The sequence below is a fragment of the Arachis stenosperma genome, chromosome 6 (genome assembly GCF_014773155.1).
Source record: "Arachis stenosperma cultivar V10309 chromosome 6, arast.V10309.gnm1.PFL2, whole genome shotgun sequence".
In the NCBI taxonomy this organism is placed as follows: Eukaryota; Viridiplantae; Streptophyta; class Magnoliopsida; order Fabales; family Fabaceae; genus Arachis; species Arachis stenosperma.
In genome coordinates this window covers 15,623,088-15,647,206 of record NC_080382.1, presented here as the reverse complement: position 1 = coordinate 15,647,206, position 24,119 = coordinate 15,623,088, and the positions used below count along the sequence as shown (strand labels likewise).

Sequence of the window (24,119 nt, the reverse complement as noted above, 5' to 3'; positions counted from 1 at the left end):
AGATATTCGCCGAAATGGATATCATATTGAGACTATGAACGAGGAAAATCATGAGTACTTATTTATCACAACTTATGAATTCAAATAAGAAAGTTATATTAGAAAAGTTGCCCTCACTTTCATCTGGGCTATATTATACCAAGATTAGTGCAATTGAATCACATGCCATTATTATAAACCAGATGTTTACTAGCCCAAATGAATTCATAACTTGGCATGATAGATTGGGTCATCTGGGAACAACCATGATGAGGAGAATTATTGAAAACTCTCATGGACATTCACTAAAGAACCAGAAGATTCTTAAAATTAGTGAATTTTGTTGTGCTGCATGTTCTCATGGAAAGTTAATTTTAAGGCCATCACCAGTAAAGATTCGATTTGAGTCTCCTGAATTCCTAGAAAGGATTCAAGGTGATATATGTGGACCTATTCATCCACCATGGGGATCTTTTAGATATTTTATGGTCCTGATAGATGCATCTTTGAGATGGTCACATGTGTGCTTATTATCTTCTCGCAACCTGGCGTTTGCGAGATTACTGGCTCAAATTATTCGGTTAAAAGCACAATTTCTAGAAAATCTAATCAAAGCAATTCGTCTTGATAATGCTGGTGAATTTACTTCCCAAGCTTTTGATGCTTATTGTATGGCTAATGGAATAAGTGTTGAACATCCAGTAGCTTATGTTCACACACAAAATTGGTTAGCAGAATCACTTATTAAACGCCTCCAATTGATTGCTAGACCCTTGCTTATGAGAACTAATCTACCAACCTCGGTTTGGGGGCATGCTATTTTACATGCCGCATCACTTATTCGTTTGAGGCCAACGAGTTACCATCAGTTCTCTCCTATGCAATTAGCTTTTGGCCAATAGCCAAATGTCTCCCATTTAAGAATATTTGGGTGTGCGATATATGTTCCCATTGTACCACCTAATCGCACTAAAATGGGACCCCAAAGAAAATTGGGGATATATGTTGGATATGATTCTCCCTCTATAGTGAGGTATCTTGAGATACAAACAGGAGATGTATTTAAAGCCCGGTTTGCGGATTGTCATTTTGATGAATCAAAATTTCCAACATTAGGGGGGAGAGAATAAGCTTCCTGAAAAGGAACTTAATTGGAATGCATCATCTTTGATGCATTTAGATCCTCGGTCAGGGCAATGTGAACTAGAAGTTCAAAAGATTATACAATTGCAAAGAATAGCAAATGAATTGCCTGATGCATTTTCCGATACGAAGAGGATAACCAAATCTTATATACCAGCAGAAAATGCCCCAATTCGAATTGATGTCCCAGTAGGACAAGTAGCCACTGAAGCAAATTCACGCTAGAAGCGTGGCAGGGCAGAAAATGCACCAATTCGAATTGATGTCCCAGTAGGACAAATAGCCACTGAAGCAAATACACGCCAGAAGCGTGGCAGGCCTGTCGGTTCCAAAGATAAAAATCTTCGAAAGCGAAAAGAGGTAAATACTATTCCTGTTGAAAGAGACATAGTAGAGACACCTACAGTTGTCCAAAATTTTGATATAATTTTAATGCCAGAAGATGTTCAGGTACCTGAAAATTGTGAAAATGACGAGATCTCGATAAATTATGTCTTTACAGGAAAGAAATGGGACAGAAATAAGACAATTGTCAATGAAATATTTGCATATAATGTGGCATTAAATATCATGCATGAAAGTAAGGATCTTGAGCCAAGATCAGTCGAAGAATGTCGACAAAGGAATGATTGGCCAAAATGAAAAGCAGCCATGAAGGCTGAATTAGACTCACTTGCAAAAGTGAAGTCTTCGGACCTGTAGTCCGTACACCAGAAGATGTAAAACCTGTTTGATACAGATGGGTATTTGTGAGAAAACGAAATGAGAAAAATGAAGTTGTGCGCTACAAAACCCGACTTGTGGCACAAGGTTTTTCACAAAGGCCCGGTATAGATTATGAAGAAACGTATTCCCCTGTAGTGGATGTGATAACATTGCGTTATTTGGTCAATTTATCTGCATATCATAAACTGCATATGCATTTAATGGATGTAGTAACAGCCTATTTGTACGGCTCATTAGATCAGGATATCTACATGAAAGTCCCTAAAGGACTAAAGATATCTAAACCATCCAGTGAATATTCGCAAGGGTTATACTTAGGTAATTGCAAAGATCTTTATATGGTCTAAAGCAATCTGGACAAATGTGATATAATCGTCTTACTGAGTATCTGGCCAAAAACGGATTCAAGAATGATGATATATGTCCATGTGTTTTCATAAAGAAAACTGCATCTGGATTCATTATAATTACTGTGTACGTTGATGATTTAAATATCATTGAGACTCTTGAAGAGATTCCAACAATTATAAAAACTCTAAAAGAAGAGTTTGAGATGAAAGATCTTGGAAAGACTAAGTTTTGTCTCGGCCTGCAGATCGAGCATATAAAAAGTGGAATCTTTATTCATCAAACAATATACACAGAAAAGATCTTGAAAAAATTTTATATGGATAAGTCACATCCATTAAGTACCCCAATGATCGTAAGATCTTTGGATGTGGAAAAGGATTAATTCCGTCCTAAAGAAGAAGATGAAGATATTCTTGGTCCCGAAGTACCATATCTTAGTGCCATTGGAGCGCTAATGTATCTTGATAATAATACGCAACCTGACATATCATTCGCGGTGAATTTACTAGCAAGATATAGTTCCTCTCCAACCAGAAGACATTGGAGTAGAATCAAACAAATTTTTCGATATCTTCATGGAATGGTTGATATGGGATTGTTTTATCCCTATGGATCCAAGTCACAATTAGTTGGCTATGCAGATGCTGGATATTTGTCTGATCCACATAAAGGAAGATCTCAAACAGGATACCTTTTCACATATGGTGGTACAGCTATATCATGGAGGTCCACGAAACAGACGATAGCAGCAACCTCCTCTAATCATGCTGAAATACTAGCGATTCATGAAACTAGTCGCGAGTGTTTTTGGCTGAGGAGCCTGATTCAATATATTCTGTTATCATGTTGACTGATTGATCATAAGATAGCTCCAAATGTCCTGTTTGAAGATAATACAGCATGCATTGCTCAACTTAAAGACGAATACATCAAAGGTGATAGAACAAAGCATATTTTTCCCAAATTCTTCTTCACTCATGATCTTCAAAATCAAGGGACATTTGATATCCAACAGATCCGATCAAGTGACAATCTGGCAGATTTATTTACAAAGTCACTCCCAAAATCCTCTTTTGAAAAATTGGTACATCAGATTGGGATGCGCCGATTTTGAGATATTAAATAATGTCGACAAGAGGGGGAGACTGTACTCTTTTTTCCTTGGTCAGGTTTTTTTTCCATTAGGTTTTTCTTGACAAGGTTTTTAATGAGGCAGTTCCCATCACAAAGGATATTGTACTCTTTTTCCTTCACTAAGGTTTTTTCCCACTGGGTTTTTTTTAGTAAGGTTTTAATGAGGCAATAATCCTAAGTGGTCATCCAAGGGGGAGTATTGTGATAAAGATGGATGACCACGTATGTCTTAGGTGGCTATCTTCCTTCAATACTAAATGAATCACTTTACAAGACAAAAACCAATAAATGAAGGTTGAAAATGAACTCAATTTACATGTATAAATAGTAGGCATCGTCAGATGCATTATACACACAAAAAATCAATAACAACTACAATCTTCTCTCTCTTATACAATTTTCTCTCTCTTCATATTTAATTTAGTAAATATATTAATCATATCTATATTGAGATAGTAATTATGGTATATATTATTATCTAAGTATACTTCTTTATTTTATTTATTTATCTATTTTACAACAGCTTTAGCCACGAAGAGAGAGAGAGAATAGTGACTCTCACTTTTTGAAAGAATGAAAAATGAAGCAGGGGCTTCGACGGCGAGAGAAGAAAAGAAAATTTGGGACAAAAGGGCAAGTCAACTTTGATCAGATTGAACTGGTAAACTTGCTCCATTTCTTATGAAATTTCAGTATGTTATTCCTAGTGTAGAGATGAACATTAGGATATAACTTGCTAGTTGTGTTGCCTTCTCTTTTGCCTGATTTGAGATACCCACTTTGTGGAGGGTTTATGTTGATTCCATCAGTTTTGATGATGTATTTTGTTGATTGTTGAGATGCCCTAGTGTCACTAGGAAGACTGTTTGTATACCCATTATTCTGATAGTGGAACATTTTTCTAGACTAGGTCCCGTGGGTTTTTTGTCCCTCTTTGAGGGTTTTCCCACGTTAAAATTCTGGTGTCTGATTATTTAATTTCTGCCATTATATTTGCTGCTTGGAGTATCTTTGGTATTGCCCATTTAATTGCACAGGTTGTGAAAAAATTATTTTTGGTGCTTTCGGTGTTAGACAGGTTCTTGTTTTGAACCTTTTGTTGAGTTTTCCAAACAAAGTGGTATTAAGAGCTTTGGTTGTTTATTTCTGTGCTAATTAAATGGAGGAAAATACTCATGGACCGAATATGGTCAAATTGAATTCCCAAAATTATTCGATTTGGAAGACCTTCATGGAAGATATGCTGTATAATAAGGACTTGTATGATCATGTGGAGGGAGATAAATCCGAAGGTACTAAATCCGATGCTGAATGGAAGAAGCTGAATCGGAAGGCAGTTGCTTTGATTAGGCAATGGCTTGATCTTAGCGTGTATCCACATGTTGACACCGAAACGAATGCTGAGAAGATGTGGAAGAAATTGAAGGAGTTATATGAGAGAAAGAATGTGCAAAACAAAGCATTCTTGATTAGGAAGCTTGTCAATATGAAGTATGTTAAAGGTAAATCAATGCCGGAGCACTTGAGCATTTTTCAGGAGACGGTGAACCAACTAACAAATAATGAAATCACTTTAAATGATGAGTTGCAAGTCTTGTTGTTGTTGAGCTCTTTGCCTGATAGTTGGGAAGTTCTGGTTGTGACACTGACTAACTCAGCTCCAAAAGGAAAGTTGACGTTAGCAATAGTTAAAGAGAGCATGTTGAATGAAGAAGCCAGAAGAAGAGAGCGAGGTTTGACTAATGCCTCCTCCCAGTCAGAAGCACTTGTTTCAGAGTCACGGGGGAGAAGTCAAAGTAAAAAACCTCACAGTTCTAACAAGTCAAAGAGTTGAAGCAAGTCAAGAGAAAAGTACAAGCCAAGAAAGGAGTTCATTTGTCACCATTATGGCAAGCCGGGGCATATCAAGAGGTATTGTAGATTCTTGAAAAGAGAACAATCAAGGGGAAGAAACAAAGACAAAGGTAAAGATAGTGATAAAGAAACTGCTGCTATTGTTTATGAAGATGTTCTTATCACATATGATGAAAATTATGTGAATCTTATCTGTGATGATTCCACTTGGATTATGGACTTTGGTGCCTCATGTCATGTCACTCCGAAACGTGAGTTTTTCACTTCCTATACTGTTGGAAATTTTGGCAAGATCAAATTGGGAGATAAAGGAGTGTGTGATATCATTGGTATGGGTGATATGTGGCTTGAAACTAATATGGGATGCAAGTTACAGTTGAAGAATGTTAGGCATGCGCCAGATATGCGGTTCAATCTCATTTCAGTGAAGGCATTAGATCAAGAGGGGTATTGCACTTCCTTTGGTAGTGGAAAATGTAAGATTATCAAAGGGGCTCTCATTGTTGCTAGAGAAGATAATAGTCTCACTACTCTCTACCGGTTGCAAGCAAAGTTGTGCAAAGAAGACGTGAATGTAGCTGATGATTCTTCTTCTGATTTTTGGCATATACGTCTTGGTCACTTGAGCGAGAAAGGACTAAGCGTCTTGGCCAAGAAGCACTCACTTCCAGTGAAAGGTACAACTTTAAATACTTGCACTCATTGTTTTGTTGGAAAGCATGTTAGAGTATCATTTCATAATTCTGGACCTCATAGGAGATCACATATTCTAGATTTAGTTCACACTGATGTTTGCACTATGGATGCTAAGACACTAGGTGGTGCATTATATTTTGTTACTTTTATTGATGATTATTCTCGAAAAGTGTGGGCTTTTATTTTGAAATCTAAAGACCAGGTGCTCGGAATCTTCAAACACTTTCATGCAAGTGTTGAAAGAGAAACAGGAAGGAAATTGAAATGTGTTCGAGTAGATAATGGTGGTGAATACAGGGGTCCGTTTGAAGAGTATTGTAAAGGACATGGGATCAAGCTTGAGAAGACGGTTCCTAAGACTCCTCAACATAATGGAGTTGCAGAGAGAATGAATCGTACTATCAATGATAGAGTCAAGTGTATGCTCTCTCATGCAAAGTTGCCTAAATCCTTTTGGGGTGAAGCAATGAGGACTGTAGCAGATTTGATCAACCTTTCTCCTTTAGTTCCACTTAATGGTGATGTTCCAGAGAAAGTTTGGAAAGGGAAAGATGTCTCCTATAGTCACTTGCGAGTGTTCGGCTGCAGAGTTTTTGTTCACATTCCAAGAGATGAAAGGTCTAAACTTGATGGAAAGTCAAATCAGTGTATCTTCATGGGTTATGGTCACGAAGACTTTGGTTACAGATTATGGGATCCGGTGAGAAAGAAGATAATTAGAAGCCGAGATGTGATTTTTCTTAAAGACCAAACAATTGAACATCTTGAGAAGACAGATAAGTCAACAGTAACTGTTAGACGTTCTGTTGATGATGAACCTGGTCCTTCCACTAGACCTCCTGTTGATGGGGGAGATGTACAAGTTGATAATGATGGTGATGATTTGCATGATGAACCTACACCTCAGCCTGAGGTGCCAGATGCAGAAGTTCCACCAGATGTTGAAGTTCCACCTGAACCACCAGTTGAGCCTAAATGAGAAGATCTACTAGAGAGCGTCATCCTTCTCAGAAATACTCTCCTCATGAGTATGTGATGAACACTGAGACTGGGGAGCCAGAAATCTACCAGGAAGCTATGTCTGATGAGCATAAAAAAGATTGGTTGAAGGCCATGCAAGAGGAAATGAAATCCTTGCATGAGAATCATACTTTTGAATTGGTGAAGTTGCCGAAGGGTAAGAGAGCATTCAAGAATAAATGGGTGTTCAAATTGAAAGCGGATGAAAATGTCTCACGGCCAAGGTACAAAGCTCGATTGGTTGTGAAAGGCTTTGAGCAAAAGAAAGGTATTGATTTTGAGGAGATTTTCTCTCCAGTTGTGAAGATGTCCTCTATTCGAGTTGTGCTTGGATTGGCAGCTAGCTTGAATTTAGAGGTTGAGTAGCTTGATGTGAAGACTGCATTCCTTCACGGTGACATAGATAAAGAAATTTATATGGAGCAACCAGAGGGTTTCGAGGTTAAAGGAAAGGAGCACCTTGTATGCAAGTTAAAGAAGAGCTTATATGGGCTAAAGCAAGTGCCAAGGCAGTGGTACACAAAGTTTGATTCCTTCATGGAAGGTCATGGGTATAGTAAGACTTCTTCTGATCATTGTGTCTATGTTAAGAAATTTTCTGATGGTGATTTTATAATTCTCTTGCTTTATGTTGATGAAATGTTGATTGTTGGTCATGACACTAAGAAGATTGAAAGTCTTAAGAAAGACTTGAACAGATCCTTTGCTATGAAGGATTTGGGTCCTGCAAAGAAAATCCTTGGCTTGAGTATCACTCGTGACACGAAGAATGGAAAATTGTGGTTGTTGCAGCAGAATTACATTGAGAAGGTTTTAGAGAGGTTTAGCATGAGTAATTCCAAACCTGTTAGTACTCCACTTGCTAGTCATTTCAAGCTGAGTTCGCAGCAATGTCCTACAAGTGAGAAAGAGAAAGCAGAAATGAAGAAGATTCCATATGCATCAGTAGTTGGCAGTTTGATGAATGCTATGGTTTGCACCAGGCCGGATATTGCTCATACCGTTGGATTCTCTCTAATCCTGGTAAAGAACACTGGCAAGCAGTGAAGTGGATTCTCAGATACCTTAATGGTACTTCCAGAGTTTGTTTATGCTTTGGGAGTGGCCAACCTGTGTTGGATGGTTACACAGATGCGGATATGGCTGGGGATCTTGATTCAAAGAAGTCTACTTCTGGTTATATGATGACTTTTGCAGGGGGAGCTGTGTCGTGGCAATCTCGACTTCAGAAATGTGTTGCTTTGTCTACTACAGAGGCAGAATACATTGCTGTTGTTGAAGCTTCTAAGGAACTCTTGTGGATGAAGAAATTTCTACAAGAGTTAGGTATCAATCAAGAGAAGTTTGTGTTATTCTGTGATAGTCAGAGTGCTATCCATCTCAGCAAGAATCCGACGTTTCATTCCCGATCGAAGCACATATAGGTAAGGTATCATTGGATACGTCAAGCGCTTGAGATGAAGTCATATGCACTTGAGAAGATTCATACTGATGATAATGGTTCAGATATGATGACTAAGAGTTTACCTGCAGTGAAGTTTGATTCCTGCAAAGAAAAGGCGGGCTTGGTGGAGCAGCCTATTCCCACTTGAGTTGGTGAGGGGGAGATTTGTTGGTGGGTCCCCAACCTCAAGTGGGACCCACACATATTAAACAAAAAAAGAAAATAAAGAAACAAAGTGGCTTTAGCCACGGAGAGAGAGAGAGAGAATAGTGACTCTCACTTTTTGAAAGAAAGAAGAACGAAGCAGGGGCTTCGACGGCGAGAGAGGAGAAGAAAATTTGGGATAAAAGGGCAAGTCAACGTTGATCCGATTGAACCGGTAAACTTGCTCCATTTCTTATGAAATTTCAGTATGTTATTCCTAGTGTAGAGATGAACTTTAGGATATAACTTGCTAGTTATGTTGCCTTCTCTTTTGCCTGATTTGAGATACCCACTTTGTGGAGGGTTTATGTTGATTCCATCAGTTTTGATGATGTATTTTGTTGATTGTTGAGATGCCCTAGTGTCACTAGGAAGACTGTTTGTGTACCCATTATTCTGATAGTGAAAGATTTTTCTGGACTAGGTCCCGTAAATTTTTTGTCCCTCTTTGGGAATTTTCCCACGTTAAAATTCTGGTATCTGATTATTTAATTTCTGCCATTATATTTACTGCTTAGAGTATCTTTAGTATTACCCATTTAATTGCACAGATTATGAGAAAATTATTGTTAGTGCTTCCGGTGTTAGACAAATTCTTAATTTAAACATTTTGTTGAGTTTTCCCAACAATTCTAACTAAATACGAAATAGTAATTAATGACACTACTCTACCTTAACAAAATCTCTTTTAAAGAGATCTTAAATGAGTAACAACTCTACCTGAACTGAATTTTTAATATATAGAGATACAAATTAAAAATGATAATTTGTAATACTTTGCTCAAAATTAAGTACAAGACAAATATTCTCTATCCAAAAGAGTAAATAATAATTTTGGATACAAAATAAATGTCGAAACATAATGCACAAAGAAAAACCTAATAATTATTTAACGTTACCTATATTATTTAACTTCTATCACATCACACATAAGCTAACAAAGTCATTTATTTATTCTAATTCATATATAGATAGTGAAATTACATTATTACAAATATCTCAACTTGTGATATTATCAACTTACATATTTGTCAATTTTAAATTGATAACTCTTAAGTTGAAATCTTTGGCCAAATTTTTTTTATCTTTAAATTAATCAAACTTTATAACTAATATATTTTTAAGTAAGAATTTATATCCTCTAAAATAAAAAAATTAATAAAATAGTAAACTAAAAAATTAATTATCATTAATTTTGTAATTTTTATAAGATGTATTTTTTTATTATTTTAATTTGAGAGAGATTAACTCAGGATTAATGATTAAATTGGTCACCAAAAAATTTCTCGATCCTCATTTTTGTCTTCAAATAATTTTTTTAATTAAATTAGTTCCCTAAAAATTTAACATTAATTTTGTTTGCTCTTTTATTTTTAGACTAACAATTTTTGTCAATGTTGTACACATGAGATGTTAATCGATATGTATGTTGACAGCTGTGTGCCCAAATAGAAGTTGATAATATATGTTTACTATATTACATCAAAATAGTCCTTGATCCCATTTTTATAATTCCTAAACCCAAAAATCTACAGAAATATTAACCCATCTTGTTGAGTGGTGTTACAGTGGTATAGAGTATTCCCCAACTCCCATGCATTAACACCTCTGTGTTGTTCGATTCATAAATTTTTTATCTACTATCACTTTTTGAACTTTTCATTATAATAAAAAACAAATGTCATCGAATAATCTTTCATCTACAAATAAAAAACGACGATAACAATCATCACATGATGCACTCCATTTTTTGTTACTTTTATTTTTGTAATAATTTATTCATGAATCAACAATAAAATTCCAAAATCTTCAATGTCTTAACCTACAAAAAAACACCGCCATCTCAACAAACCCTTCCCTTTAGATGAACTAAACAAAACAATAATTTTATCTATCCTTCTAAAATTACATTCGGCCATATCAAAACAGAACATTTACATTTTTCAACCAAGAAACATGTAAAACCTTGTAAAACCCTACCAGCAACTATACCTAGCACAAAAATCCTCTTCCAAAATCAACCAACATTTAACCCTAACCCCCAACACTACACATTCAGACAAAAAAAGAAAAATCGACGCAGTAAGGATTCGTACCTTTCATCCAAAGACAACGCCCACCATAGCGACACAACGGTGGCTTAGAGACCCAGACCAACAAGAACAGTCGGATTTTATGCAGCGTTGCCGATGATTGCTTCCTCCGCGCTTCCGGTGATTGGAGCTTCTTCGTCTTCTCTTTGTGTTTGGTGACTTTTTGTTTCTTTTGAGTGAAAAGAGAAGATTACGACGGTGCAACGGTACTCTAGATATCGAGACGATCAAGTGTCGTCGCGATTTGTTATGCGTCGCCGATGATTTCTTGTCTTTTGTGTTTCGCTTGTTTTGATTAAGAGGAGAAGAGTAGTGGTGAGAAATGGGGAGATAAAAGAAAGAGAAAGTATAGGGAGCCAATGACCTAAGAAACAACATTGATTTTAATCAAAATGTCCTAAATTACAAAACAATATTTTATCACTGTTGAGTTGTCACTTAACGCTACATGTGAAAAATTATTAATGAAATGAGTTAAATATTTGACAAAAGGATAAATGAAATTGATGTTAAATTTTTAAGGAACTAATTTGATTAAAAATTTATCTAAGATAAAAATAACGATCATATAATTTTTTAGAAACTAATTTAATCATTAACACAATTAATTTATTACTTTACCACTTTATTAATTTTTTAACTTTAAAGAATATTGATCTTTTTAGTAATATCTATATTTATCAACTTGTATTATTATTTTTAACTCGTAAATAAATTAAAGTTGATTTTAATTTCTTCACCGATATACCACTTCTATTACTTTAAATAATTTGAATTAGTGTCTAGACCATATTCAAACCGTACCAAAAATATAAGATATAATTTTAACAATATTTTAAAAGTTGTGGCTAAAATTATAAGAAATATATATCAATAAGAATTCACAAAAGTTAAAAGAAAATTTTATTAAATTATCTCAAATAATTAATCATAAGAAATTATTTTGATTAATGTTAGTTTCACTGCTCTAAATCAATACAAAATAATTTTATATAAAAGTCAGCCTATATGACAGGTCATATGTAGGTGCGACATTTGCAGAAGAATTAAGAAACAGTAGCAAAACTAGCCAACTAGGGATTGATCGGACAGTGGTTTCACTGCGTGAATGATACATAGATATAGATAATAATTAACTATATATATATATATTCGTATGGTGAAGCTTCAAATTTCAGAATGATCCAGTTTGGCATTTTTTTTTCAATTGACACTTAATTTATATAATATTTATTAATTATTATAATAATTAATAAATAATAAATAAAATAAATTTTAATTATTTTTTATTAATTTTTTGTTATTAGACATTTTCGTAACAGAGATAAAATCTGTCAGTTATTTAATATACAATCTCGCTACGTTATCAACAGTATTTCTGTCAATTTATACCAACTCTTATTTATGATTGTATTTAATGAAAGTGTCTTTATAAATATATCTAATAAAAATATATTTTTTATGATTATATCTAATAAAAATATCTTTATATATATATTTTTTAAATATATCTCTTTATATATGTATTTAAAATATAATAATTAATTATTATTTACAATAAATTACGGCAAATAGTATATTGATACCTTTAACATATGCAACACAACAAGGACAATGTACTTTGTTATGTCCAGCCACCAAAAATATCATCTCATCATGACATTCTAGATTTTGTTGACAGCATAATGTTTTGGGGAAGTAGAGTAATATATAGTATAGGAACCTCAAAAGGGATTATAACATAAGATAGGGTAACAAAGTAGTGGCTTAGCCAACCCTGCAGAGAATGATGACCCTTCTTCCATGTTAACCCTGTCTCCCCCTTTGATTTTCCACTCAAAACATTGGATCAACGCTGCAATTGTTGCTTCTATTACCGTTAAAGCAAGAGAAGATCCAGGGCATCCTCTCCTCCCGAACCCAAATGGAATGTACCTGAAATTTGAAATCATTCAATCTACATGAATCATACTAATATGATATACACTAATAATGGGTACTATTAGCATATAAAAAAGTACCTAAAATCATTAACACTCATTTTGATAATGTCATTATGTGTGGTTTCCAAGAACCGTTCGGGTATGAAGTTTTCAGGATTGTCCCAAGATTGAGGGTCTCTCATGATGGCATAGACATTGATGAGTGTTCTTGTTTGAGACTTTACTTGATAACCATTGATGATGCAATCTTGAGCAGATTGTCGAAGAACAAACGGTGCCGTTGGATGGAGCCTTAGCACTTCCTGCACAATAGCTTGGAGGTAAGGTAGATTTGGAACGTCGGATTCGTTGACCATCCTGGTTGACCCCACCACTGCAGCAATCTCTGCCCTCAGCTTCCTCAGTATTATTGGGTGGTTTAGTATCTCTGCCATGCTCCATTGCAATGCCACAGAAGACGTATCTGTTCCCGCAAGAAAAATATCCTTGCGTTTCCACACATGAAACAAACACTTTTGGTAGCTACTCACATAAATATTTCTATATTTTTACAAGATGATGTTAGAATATTTTGTGATGGACTTCTATTAATTATTGATTTTTGAATAAATTAAATATTTAAATATAACAGTCGTGGAAACCTATCAAATGATTAAATGATTTATTTTAGCTTTTAGATGTCATTATATATTTTTGTCTTGTAATTTTTGGTTCGCCATCATTTTCTTATAAAATAAAAAAGATAATAGTGTAAGAATAAATTTTTGATGGTTAAAACCCAATTACTACATAATACATATACATGTTATAAGAAAAAGATTCACATTTTTATCTAATTCTTTTGATGATTATCAGATCCATTGCATGTTACCTCTAAAAAAATTAAACAGGATTTGTGTTATCTGAATACTAAAATCTAACATATAATTGTTAAAAACAGTTAAATAATTTGATATATTTATTAAATTATTTATAATATAATTTAAGACTTTTGAATAAAAATGAAAAGATGATATTATTTAAGTTATAATTTGTTGGCCTCACTTACACAAAGACACTTATATATGAGTAATCACATAAATATATTTAGGTAAAAATAATGAGACAAGTCTTAAAGTGGTCCTTGAAATTGCACTTGAGCCTTGTAGTAGTCTCTGAACTTAATAGTTACTCATATTTGTCTCTGAAGTTGCACTCCGGGACTCAGATTTGTCTTTTCGACACATTTCGTCCACCTGACACTACCAGCAAGCTGATTTGAACTCTTTCGTGACACGCTGGTCAGGTAACGGCTAGCTGATGTGGATTAATAAATTTTTATGCTGCAATTTGGTCCCTAAATCAAAATTAAAAATTTTAATCCCCAGATTTAATCATCATTCTCTTCTCTACAGTAATCCCTCTTTTCTCTACAGGCATAGATTTTCATATCCCAAATTCACAAAATTTTTCTTTTTGTTTATTTTTAGTTGAAGTATCTTATAACAATAACAACAACTAAAGTCTTCTTAACAACCATTATTTAAACAAGTTTAACCGTTTTTATCCCTTTTTTCTGTAAGAAAGATGGTGAGATTATCACATAAAAAAAATTATCTGATATATATAATTAAAGAAATAATGCAAAGTTTAGTTTCTAAAATTGTGAAGGTTCATAAAATTTGTCGACTTTTAAAAATGATTAAATTGATTTCTAAATTCATAAATTATGAATCTCAACTCATCTCTAATACTAATATAAAATGTTAAAATGTCAGCATGCATGACATTTACAAATAAAAAGATGATATGATTAATATTTTAATATGATTAAATTAATGTCTTAAATTAGTTAATTATATTTATTTTGCTTAATTAGTTTTTTATTAATTAGAGACTAAAATAATAAATATTAAATTAGATAAATTTTTGCTATTTTTTTGTTTCTCTAATATTATCCTTAATTAATTTAAAATACCTATTTAATTATGATAAATTCTTAGACACGTCATTTTAATGGAGATGTCATACGATTTGAAATGTCATAATATAACACTTTATATTAATACTATGTGAATGACAGTTAAATTAGGATGATGCATAGTTATTTTGGAATAGGATTTGAAAGAAAATGTAATGTAGTATATAATAATAACGATGTAATTTTTTAATTCCGTAAATACAAGAGATAGATTTTTGTAAAATCATATAAAAATATAAAATTGAATTTTATTGTAAAACATTTTAATTAAACTGGAGTTAAATGAGTGCATAAAATGTTAAATATAAAGACATAGTATGTGACTTTTAATTAACAAAATATATGCGTGCTTTCAATAAAGTTGTAATTTGTAGTCTCTTTTACATCCATATGGAGAAGAAAAAAGAAGAAAAGAAAAGAGAGGGGTTACTACTAGTCTACTAGAGAAGAGAATAATAATTAAATTTGGGGATTAAAATTTTTAATTTTGATTTAGAGACCAAATTGCACCATAAAAGTTTACTAATTCACATCAACTAACCGTTACCTGGCCAGCGTGTCACGAAAGAGTCCAGATCAACTTTTCAATAGTGCCAGGTGGACGAAATGTGCCAGAAGGACGAATCTGAGTCCCGGAGTGCAATTTTAGGAAGATACGAGTAACTATTAAATTCAAAGACTACTATAAGACTCGAATACAACTTCAAAGACCACTTTAAAGCTTATCTCAAACATAATTATTAAAAATTCATAAATAACATATTTAACTAAATTATTTAAGATAAATCCGTGTTTAACACTTTATGGATGTAAAAATAAAGAATAACTTACTAAGAAGAAAGCCTTGATGTCATTCCTTGTTAACTTGGCCTGAGCGTTTGGATCTCTATAAACTCTTAAGAGAATATCCATCATGTCCAAGGTGGTTTCTCCCTCATCATCACCACCATCATGTTCATGTTCATGTTCCTCCATGATCCGCTCCAAGATGCGGTCAAATTTGGCCACTATTTTCACAAGCTTCTTCCCATACCCAAACAAATCAAACTTCCCCAAAGGCCCAAGAACCTCGCCAATGCTCAACTTAGCACCAACCTCCAAAAACTCCTTAACCAAACCATGAATCTCCACAGCATCATCATCATTGTCGAAACAAGTAGTGCTCATGGCCATCCTACATAGGATATTGTTGGTCAAAGTAGTAAGCTCAAAACCCAAATCACACTCTCTGCCCTCACTAGAACAAACCATAAGTGATTTCAAGAGCTTCTTAATCTCTTGTTCCCTCACGTGCATGAATCTCCCAAGCTGAGAACTCGAGAGAAGTTGAGTCACGCATAGCTTCTTCATGAACCTCCAATAAGGCCCATATGGTGCGGCAATAAAATAAGACCCTTTATAAAGAAAATACTCAGAGGAACCGAAGTTGGGGCGGTAGCAAAAGTTGAGTTCATGGGTTTTCATTACTTCTCTTGCAACTTGGGCATTGGAAACAAGCATACAAGTTGAGGCACCTAAACGAAGCTGAATCAGAGGGCCATAGAGTTTGGCCAAGGCTTGAAATGACTTTGGTATCACTGAGCCTAGAAGATGAAGGTGTCCAATTATTGGAAGTGATGGTGGAGATGGTAGCTGTCGAATTTCATCGCTGCTGGAATTCGAGGTTCTTATTTTGCTTCGGAACTTGATGATAAGTAGAGTTAGAATGAAGAAAAATAAAGAGGAGGAGAACACGTAGAAAGAATAATCCATAGCACTATAGCAGTTTAATTAGTTTCGGGGACACAGAATGTGGTTCTTTAATTAATAAGATAGCGAAATACAGAAAATTGGAAGAAGTTAGCATAATGAACAAAAGACAAACGTCAGATGGTCCTAATCCTCCTCAATTATTAAAAGTGGTCCTCATATTAAGGAATATATATAAACTAATTAATGAAGAATGATATATATTCGTTTCTTTCTTGGTGTCCTTTTTACATTAATCAATTGAATGCATTAGCAAAGATACAGCAGCTAGAATGACACGATACACAATCAGCAACCAAATCTATAGTGTATATGATATTTTGCATCATTGCTCTTTTGCTCAAAAGGTTGACCATAGAATTATTGTGTATTTGTTATGTATAACTGGAATTACATAATAGAAACTTCATTATTGGTTTCATTGTGTTATGATATTATACCATTTATTAGTAATTCATCTTTTGTACAATTCAATTTTTTTTTTTTTTGGCTGAAGGTATTCAGTATTCTCTCTTGCAAGTTGCAAATTTTTCTTTAAATGTAATGGGACTCTTTTCAATTCACAATAATATAACTGTCGTACCCACTCTGTCCCTAATAATATTGATTATTGATTGATATGACAAAATTGATACGAGAAAACTCAATGATCACTGCCAAAAAATATTGAATTGATTAAGAAAATAAGTGATTAAAAATTCGATAATGTTAGAAAGATTAAAAAAAATCAGAATTTATTTTATTTATTATTTATTAATTGTTACTAAAATTAATAAATATTAAATAAGACAAATTTTAACTGTTTTTTTAAAAAAAATTGTTACTAAACATTTTTGTCATAAATTTTAACGAATAAATGGTCTGGCGAGGTAGTGTAGCCTAGTTACAAGATGAAAACTCAGTTGAAGTCGACTTTACGTGAAGTTAATATCTGAAAATTATTAGATGAAAATTTAGTCAAATCAGTCAAAACATCTAACAACTCTCAAGTATCAACTTCACCTGAAGTCGAGTTACAATCATGCATTCTACAATTAACGCCAACAATAATTCATTATTTATTCTATTTACCAAAAGCATTTCTTTTCCCCCTCCCACCACACCGATGTAAAAAATGGCGTTGTCAACTAGGTGACCAGATCACCAAAATATGCTTCCTTATAAAGCCTCGCGTTCCACGCATCAAATAAAAAAATAACACACATTTGCAAAGCGTGTTTCCCATTTTGTTAATAACAATTTGAGAGCGTTATTATAAGAAACACACACACTAATGCCGATAGATGAATGAGTCTGCCTTCAACTCCAAGTCTCCAACCATGGCAACCTTGATCGGTTGCCAATATTACTATCTTTTGTTCCTTCTTTGGTTAATCTCTAGTGTCACCTTCTTTCTAGACATTCACACTAATCATCTTCGTAAGCAAATATTATTCCTATTGTATAATAACATTTGCAACGTTGATGTGTATAGACCAATGTCTACTTCACTAGCACAATGTTGGGATCAATTTAACCCCATTGTAATCATCCCTCTTGTTAGTTTATGTGCTAATTTGCCTACAACACAGATCATTGCTCTTGCTTCTCATTCATAATGGCTTCATCATCACGAAGATCAGAGAGGTATTATATTGTATTTGTACGTGGAGCATTATTTATCAAGATTTCAAGCACTCATCATCATGGTTGTTATTGGAGGCTTCTTTAGTTTAATTTTTTTGCAGTTGTATTTGTATACTTCAGTTTCATTTTTTCTCCTCTACGCATGGTTGTATGGCAAACCAATATAATAATAATGGGATGTGTGTATATGTTATAAATTTGTTCAATACGGATACATTATGATTATTTTTTGAGATATCAAAGATGACATTTATATATATTCCATTTCATTTCAAAACAAAAACACTGATTCTGGTAAGAACAGTTTGAACAAAACTAACACTGATTCAGTGACTATGTATCACACTGTTTGTGACCCAACCTTATTTTGTTCCCATAATTAGGTCCGCAGAGGAACCTTCAAAATGGTTATAAAAGAACCAACACTATGGAACTTGTGATGTTTCTATTATATATATATTATTTAATAATTTTTAATTACCAACTTTACATAAAAATAGTTTTATGAAAATATTCACCCATATATTTGAACATTTTTGTATCAACATAGTCATGAACTAAGTCCTATTCTAAGAACATCTTGGTCACCTTTGGACAGCTCGAGTGCAAGCGAAATTATTTAATAAATAGAGATCTATAATTAAAATTTATCAAGTTATAACCCCGCTAGTTTATAAAATTCTACTTGTATGTAGAAACTATTTTAATATTAAAAAATGAACTTTTATTACTAAAAATAAGATAGACTACTCTTATAATCTATAAAATACAAACATTTTGTTAGATTATTATGTTTGCGTGTCCAATATATTTTGGACACGATACAAGTATTTGTTGTGTCCAATCAGGTCATAATGAAAAAAAATTGAACACATTTGAACACACCTAAATATCATCACATGTGACGTATTAACGTGTTCAAAACCTTATCCTTAACATATATTTTTAAAATAAATTTAGAAATAATATGTATTATTATTTATTAAAATAAAAAATATTTTAAATACTTTGTATAATTATAAGAAGATATTAAAGACAGTTAAAAAAATTTATATTTTATATATCAGTCATATTACACATTCAAGTTTTTTTAGCAACCAAATCCAACCAAATTGGTCCAATCCTAACAAAAATCAATTTCATCAGTGAGAACGTGAATACATGCTCTACGCGTTTCTCCTCCTTATTGTTCTTCTTCGCGTTCCTTGTTCTTCTTCACGTGTTTCCTTTTCATTGTCGTTCTTTTATTGCTATTGTTGCTATGTTTTTCCTTTTCCTCCTTCTCTTTTTAGTGATTTTGCATCATTATGTGTTTCTTCTTTTTTGTTTATTTTTTTATTTTTATTCTTATTAAGAGAGTAAAACCAGAAGAATAATGAGAAGGTGAAAGAGAAAATAAACAAGAAAATAAGAAGATGATAATGACGAAGAAGATGAGGAATAAAGAAGAGGGAGAGTTTTGAGTTATCATTAACTAATTTTGGTGCATGCTTAATTTAAATAAGGTAAACTTCTGGTATGTGCTCGTTTTTAATTAACTTGTTTGTGTGTCTTCATCATTAAGTAATTTCGATGCACTAAATTTGAATTTCAATATATTTTAGATTTAAATAAGGTGCACTTTTGGTTTGAACTTGTTCTGAACTGAGTTTATTTATATGTCATCATCATTAAAAAATTTCAGTGCATTTTAGATTTAAGCTGTTGTACATATAAAAAGAAGACAACGGTGATGACAATAACGATAAAGAAAGAGAATAACGAGAAAAAAAGAGAAAGACAAGAAAAAGCAGCACAGAGTAGCTTATTCTTCAAGTGTGTTAAAGTTATCATAACTTTTCAGACAAATAGACATAGAAAATTGAAAAAATATCGAAAACTTAGAAGTACGACACCGAAAACAATTCTATATTACACAAAATCGTGTTTTAAAATGCATCGAAACTACCATTAAACGTAACATAAATAGATTCATCGAAAAAAATTCAAAACTCCTATATTCCATTCAAATTCAAACCTTCAACGATGAACACTGATTTTTACAAAAAAAATGAGATTATTCATCTCATAGACAAAATAACTACACGAGTATCAACTACTAACGGACTACATTAACTAAACAAACCATATCTCGTCCACTTAATTCAATTCAGAACAATAATCCAATTCACCCTCATTCAACTTATCTAAATTTACATCATTCATTATTTTTTAACATGAAAAACCTATATAAATTTGATTTTAATGCTTGATTTGACTGTTTTATCGAAAACGAATTCAGATTAAACAACATTCATCCTAAAAGTGAAATTTTGTAGAAAAAGAGAAAAAAAATTACAAAACATGCATAGTAATCCCAAAAGAAAACAAAATTGGTAGAAAATACAGAAAAAAAAATAAAATCTGCAGAAAAATTGAACTTCATTAGACAAATCATTTAATTGTAGAACTTTATATATATATCATGTCTATATGTCTCGTAAAATTTGTGTATTTGCGTATTTCATATCACATATCTGTGTTAGTGTGTGCATCATAACTTATAACTAATCTCAAATATAAATATATGAGGAGTGCTAGGAAGTTAGCAGAATTTGTTATGTGTAGTCATCAATTAGTCATCTCTAATAATATAGGATTATTTATTTTTCTTTTAGAGAAAGTATAGGGAGCCAATGACCTAAGCGTACAATGTGTACAATGAAGGTTTAGAAAGTATTAGAGATATGATTATTAGTGTTACATTGTCCTATCAGGTTACGCTTTTGGGATGAGTGGTTTTAGGACATGGTATTAGAGTTCCAGATCCGGAAGGTCAAGAATTCGAACCTTGATGAACCCAAAATTAGTTTTTTATAACATGAGATGTTTATTATCCCTGGTATCCGGATGGTTATTCTAGATAGTATAGGTGATGTTCATTTTATTCATAAACCAAAGATTTAGTTTATTGTACACATTGTACATTTAGGCCATTGGCTCCCTAGCACTACTCTTCCTTTTAATGGTTAAATCTGGTCCTAGACTTTCTCTAAATATATAATGAAGAACTGTTGGGTTCCACGTGAAGCACGATACTAATTCTGAGAGTGCATGTGTGAAAAAGAGGGACATACCACCTTGGAATTTAAAAGAACTAAACTAAAATAATGCCCACAAACGTGTTATCATTATCACACTATCTAATATTCTAATATATCAAATTATAAAGTTCATCTAGAGAAAATGGCACTTGGCATTTCAAATTTTCACAATTTTTAGTTGAATTATTTTTCCAACGAACAATGAAAAACTCCTTTTTTTTTCATGCATACGAATGATACGATGCCAAATCGTTTAAATGTTCTTAAATCTCAACGGATATCTAAGACCAGAATTCTAAAGTATAAAGCCGCCATTCGTGTGGGACAAGGACACTGAATTATATGAACGGAAAAAAAAAAATATGAACTTGAAAGAAATCTGTGCACAAATCTGAGGAAATATTATTGTCACACATTGTAAGTAATGGTACAAAAGTAAACTCCAAAAGTACTTGGACGCAAAATGAAAAACGAAAATTATATACAAGGGACTGAAATATTCCCTGACCCTACAATACCTATCCAAAACCATCAAAGGATGATGGAAAGAACAAGAGTGCAAGCCTACTAAGATGTTAGAACAAGAATTGTAGCAAAAAATTACCATCAATCTTATCACCTTCAATTTGGAGTTTGAAGATATGAATGAAGCAAACTGGGAATGAGAAAATATCTGCTGAATCAGCTGGGTGTAAAATATCATCAGACGATGATTTTGCAACAAAAGTTCTTCCCTCTCCTCCTGCTTATGTGTGTGTCAAATCCAAATTGATCTCTGTTTGGAATCGATATGAATATCTACTAACTGAGTCTGAAAATGATCACCTCATGGACATCAATGTACGAACTCGTTTTTCTCTTTCGGCTTTCTTGGCGCTTGGTGTTCTCTTAAGTCTCTGTAGCTCCTCCTTCACCACTTTCTCAACACTATCAATTGAATTGAGCAGCTTCATCTGTGGAGTTAACTCTGACTGCTCCCCTTCGGTCTGATTGGCAATGTCAAGCAGAATTTTCGGAACCTTGCCGCTGGGTGTTCGGAGCTTAACACCTGATGCCGGCTTTGGGGTGATCTCAGAGAGTTGAGCATTATCTGAGGACACAGAAGGATCAGGAAACAGCTGATCCGCCGGAAATGGATTCCCAGTTTGCTGGCCATCGATTTCTCCCAACCGAGCTCTCCTCCTTTCAATTGCCTAAACAGAGTCCAATTTCAAACTTAGACTCACAACATAAGCTACCATGACCACAATCATACGCTGCAATCAGTTTAGTGCTTTGCAAATAACAGAACACATATATAGTGTGTTTGGCATTATGGATTTCTATTTGCAACCGCAAAAATATCATTAGCACAAGACCAACTATTTAACTTGCGCAGCCATTGGCAAACCAGTTTAACATATAAAGGAACAATGATTGCGATATTTAACAAAGGGAAAAAACTATGAACACTCGTCAATTCAATTAAACACTTCAGTCTCAAGCAGCATTCACAGACACAACCGAAACTGCTTACACAGTAATTAGATTCTTGCAATGTTGATGAAGAAGGGCAGTGACATGCATGATTGCAGAAACACGAACGAAAAGAATTTCAAATTTGGCCATTATCCCCAATTTAAATTTGAAACTCCCGTAGGTGCACCTTCAGATTAGAAATGGTTCTTAACTGAGATTTGATTACACAGTTATTGAAGCTAGCTAACCCTATAATAATTAGACGAGCAAAACACAACTACTTTGTGTCTCCAATTATTAATTTCAAAAAGATAAAGCAAATACGAAAAGAAAAAGCAAATTCGCAAGCAAACAAAAATGAAAATGAATTATACCTACGGAAAAGAACAGAAATGAATAATTGAAGAAAGAAAGAGAGTTAAACGGCATCGTTTTGTAGGACTTACGCGCACAACAGAAGAAATGTCCCTAAGAGGGGTTCTAGGGTACCAAGAAGGTAGCACGCTCCGGGAAGAACTACCGCGACCACGACCACGACCCCTTCCCACTACTCGCCGTCCACCACTTCTCGACGGGCTATTGTTCTCTGCACCAGCAGGCCCCCCAACCGCACCGGTTCTTGGTGTTCTGAACCCTCCACGAGCAAGACCCGACCCGGTTGTAGTCGTTACCGGTTGCCTCCGAGCGGATCCGAAGACGCTGGAGTCAAGTTCGTCGTCCAAGAGTACGCCGTGGAGTAAAGCTCGCCGGCGTGCAAATAGAGCGGCGATGTCGACGGCAGTGGAACGACGATCTCTTGCTTCCGGCATGGCTGAAATGGAAGCAAAAACAAATAGCAGAGTAAGAATAATAATAAGAAGAAGAAGAAGGAGGTGTATCGTAGCGTATTGTGCACCTCACCGTACCCTAGGGTTTTGTTTGTTTCTCTCTCTGTGTTGAGCAGGAGTAGTAGTAGTAATAACGGAGGGAGAAGCAAGTGCTGGAAAGAAGACCGAAATGGCAAGTTTTCAAAATGTGAAAAAAAGGCGCACTTATAGCACTCTCCTCTATTCTTGTGAAAATCAAATCAGCCTGCTCTGCTGCTCACTCTGCATCTTGGGGGAATTTCATTTCAGTTTCACCACGTGGCGCAATCTCCCACTCTCTTAGCCAAACGGCTTCTTTTGAATTTCAAATCCTCCTTTGGGCGGGATTTTTTCTGCTTCTCTGTCTTTCTTATTTTTTTATAACCTTTTTTGGGTCTGACTTGTTTAACTTTCTACTTTTCTGTCTGCTGCTCTTGTTTTGGGCCTTACCAATAGCACCACTCAATTTCGGGGCTATAACTAGCTCAAACAACTAATTCAAAAAAACTAACTTTATTGTCTCTGATTCATAATGGACTCACAAAAAAACCTAGTGTTCGAATTTTTCTTTTTAACTTCTGCTCATCATGTCCAAAAACAAAAACTTCTGCTCATCCACTTATTTGTTGGTTGATTGCTAATTAAAATGGGAAACTCTAACCAACTTGGGTTGGACGAGTGGTCAGCTCACTCGTCCGCTTAAGCAAGTGTCGGGCAGCAGACCCTTAAATGGAGCTCAGATCCGCAGCGGATTAGTCCTTAACCCAGGGGCGGAGCTAGGCTAACTATTTAGGGGGGGCGGTGTTATAAT

General features: G+C 34.1%; 2 protein-coding genes across 2 annotated transcripts; both read right to left on the bottom strand.

Moving 5' to 3' along the window:
- Window positions 1-12,215: 12,215 nt before the first annotated feature.
- LOC130936750 (3,9-dihydroxypterocarpan 6A-monooxygenase) lies at window positions 12,216-16,328 on the bottom strand. Its single transcript, XM_057866892.1, has 3 exons — window positions 15,379-16,328; window positions 12,666-13,072; window positions 12,216-12,579 (listed from the first exon to the last, which is right to left on the bottom strand). Exons 1-3 carry the CDS (start codon window positions 16,297-16,299, stop codon window positions 12,369-12,371), a joined length of 1,539 nt encoding a protein of 512 aa, XP_057722875.1. The 5' UTR covers window positions 16,300-16,328; the 3' UTR covers window positions 12,216-12,368.
- A 5,066-nt stretch (window positions 16,329-21,394) lies between these two features.
- LOC130932602 (protein POLYCHOME) lies at window positions 21,395-23,435 on the bottom strand. The gene is made up of 3 exons (XM_057861957.1): window positions 23,364-23,435; window positions 22,910-23,274; window positions 21,395-22,198 (listed from the first exon to the last, which is right to left on the bottom strand). The coding sequence occupies exons 2-3, from the start codon at window positions 23,270-23,272 to the stop codon at window positions 21,827-21,829; spliced, it is 735 nt and encodes a 244-aa protein (XP_057717940.1). The 5' UTR covers window positions 23,273-23,274; window positions 23,364-23,435; the 3' UTR covers window positions 21,395-21,826.
- Between the last annotated feature and the right edge of the window lie 684 nt (window positions 23,436-24,119).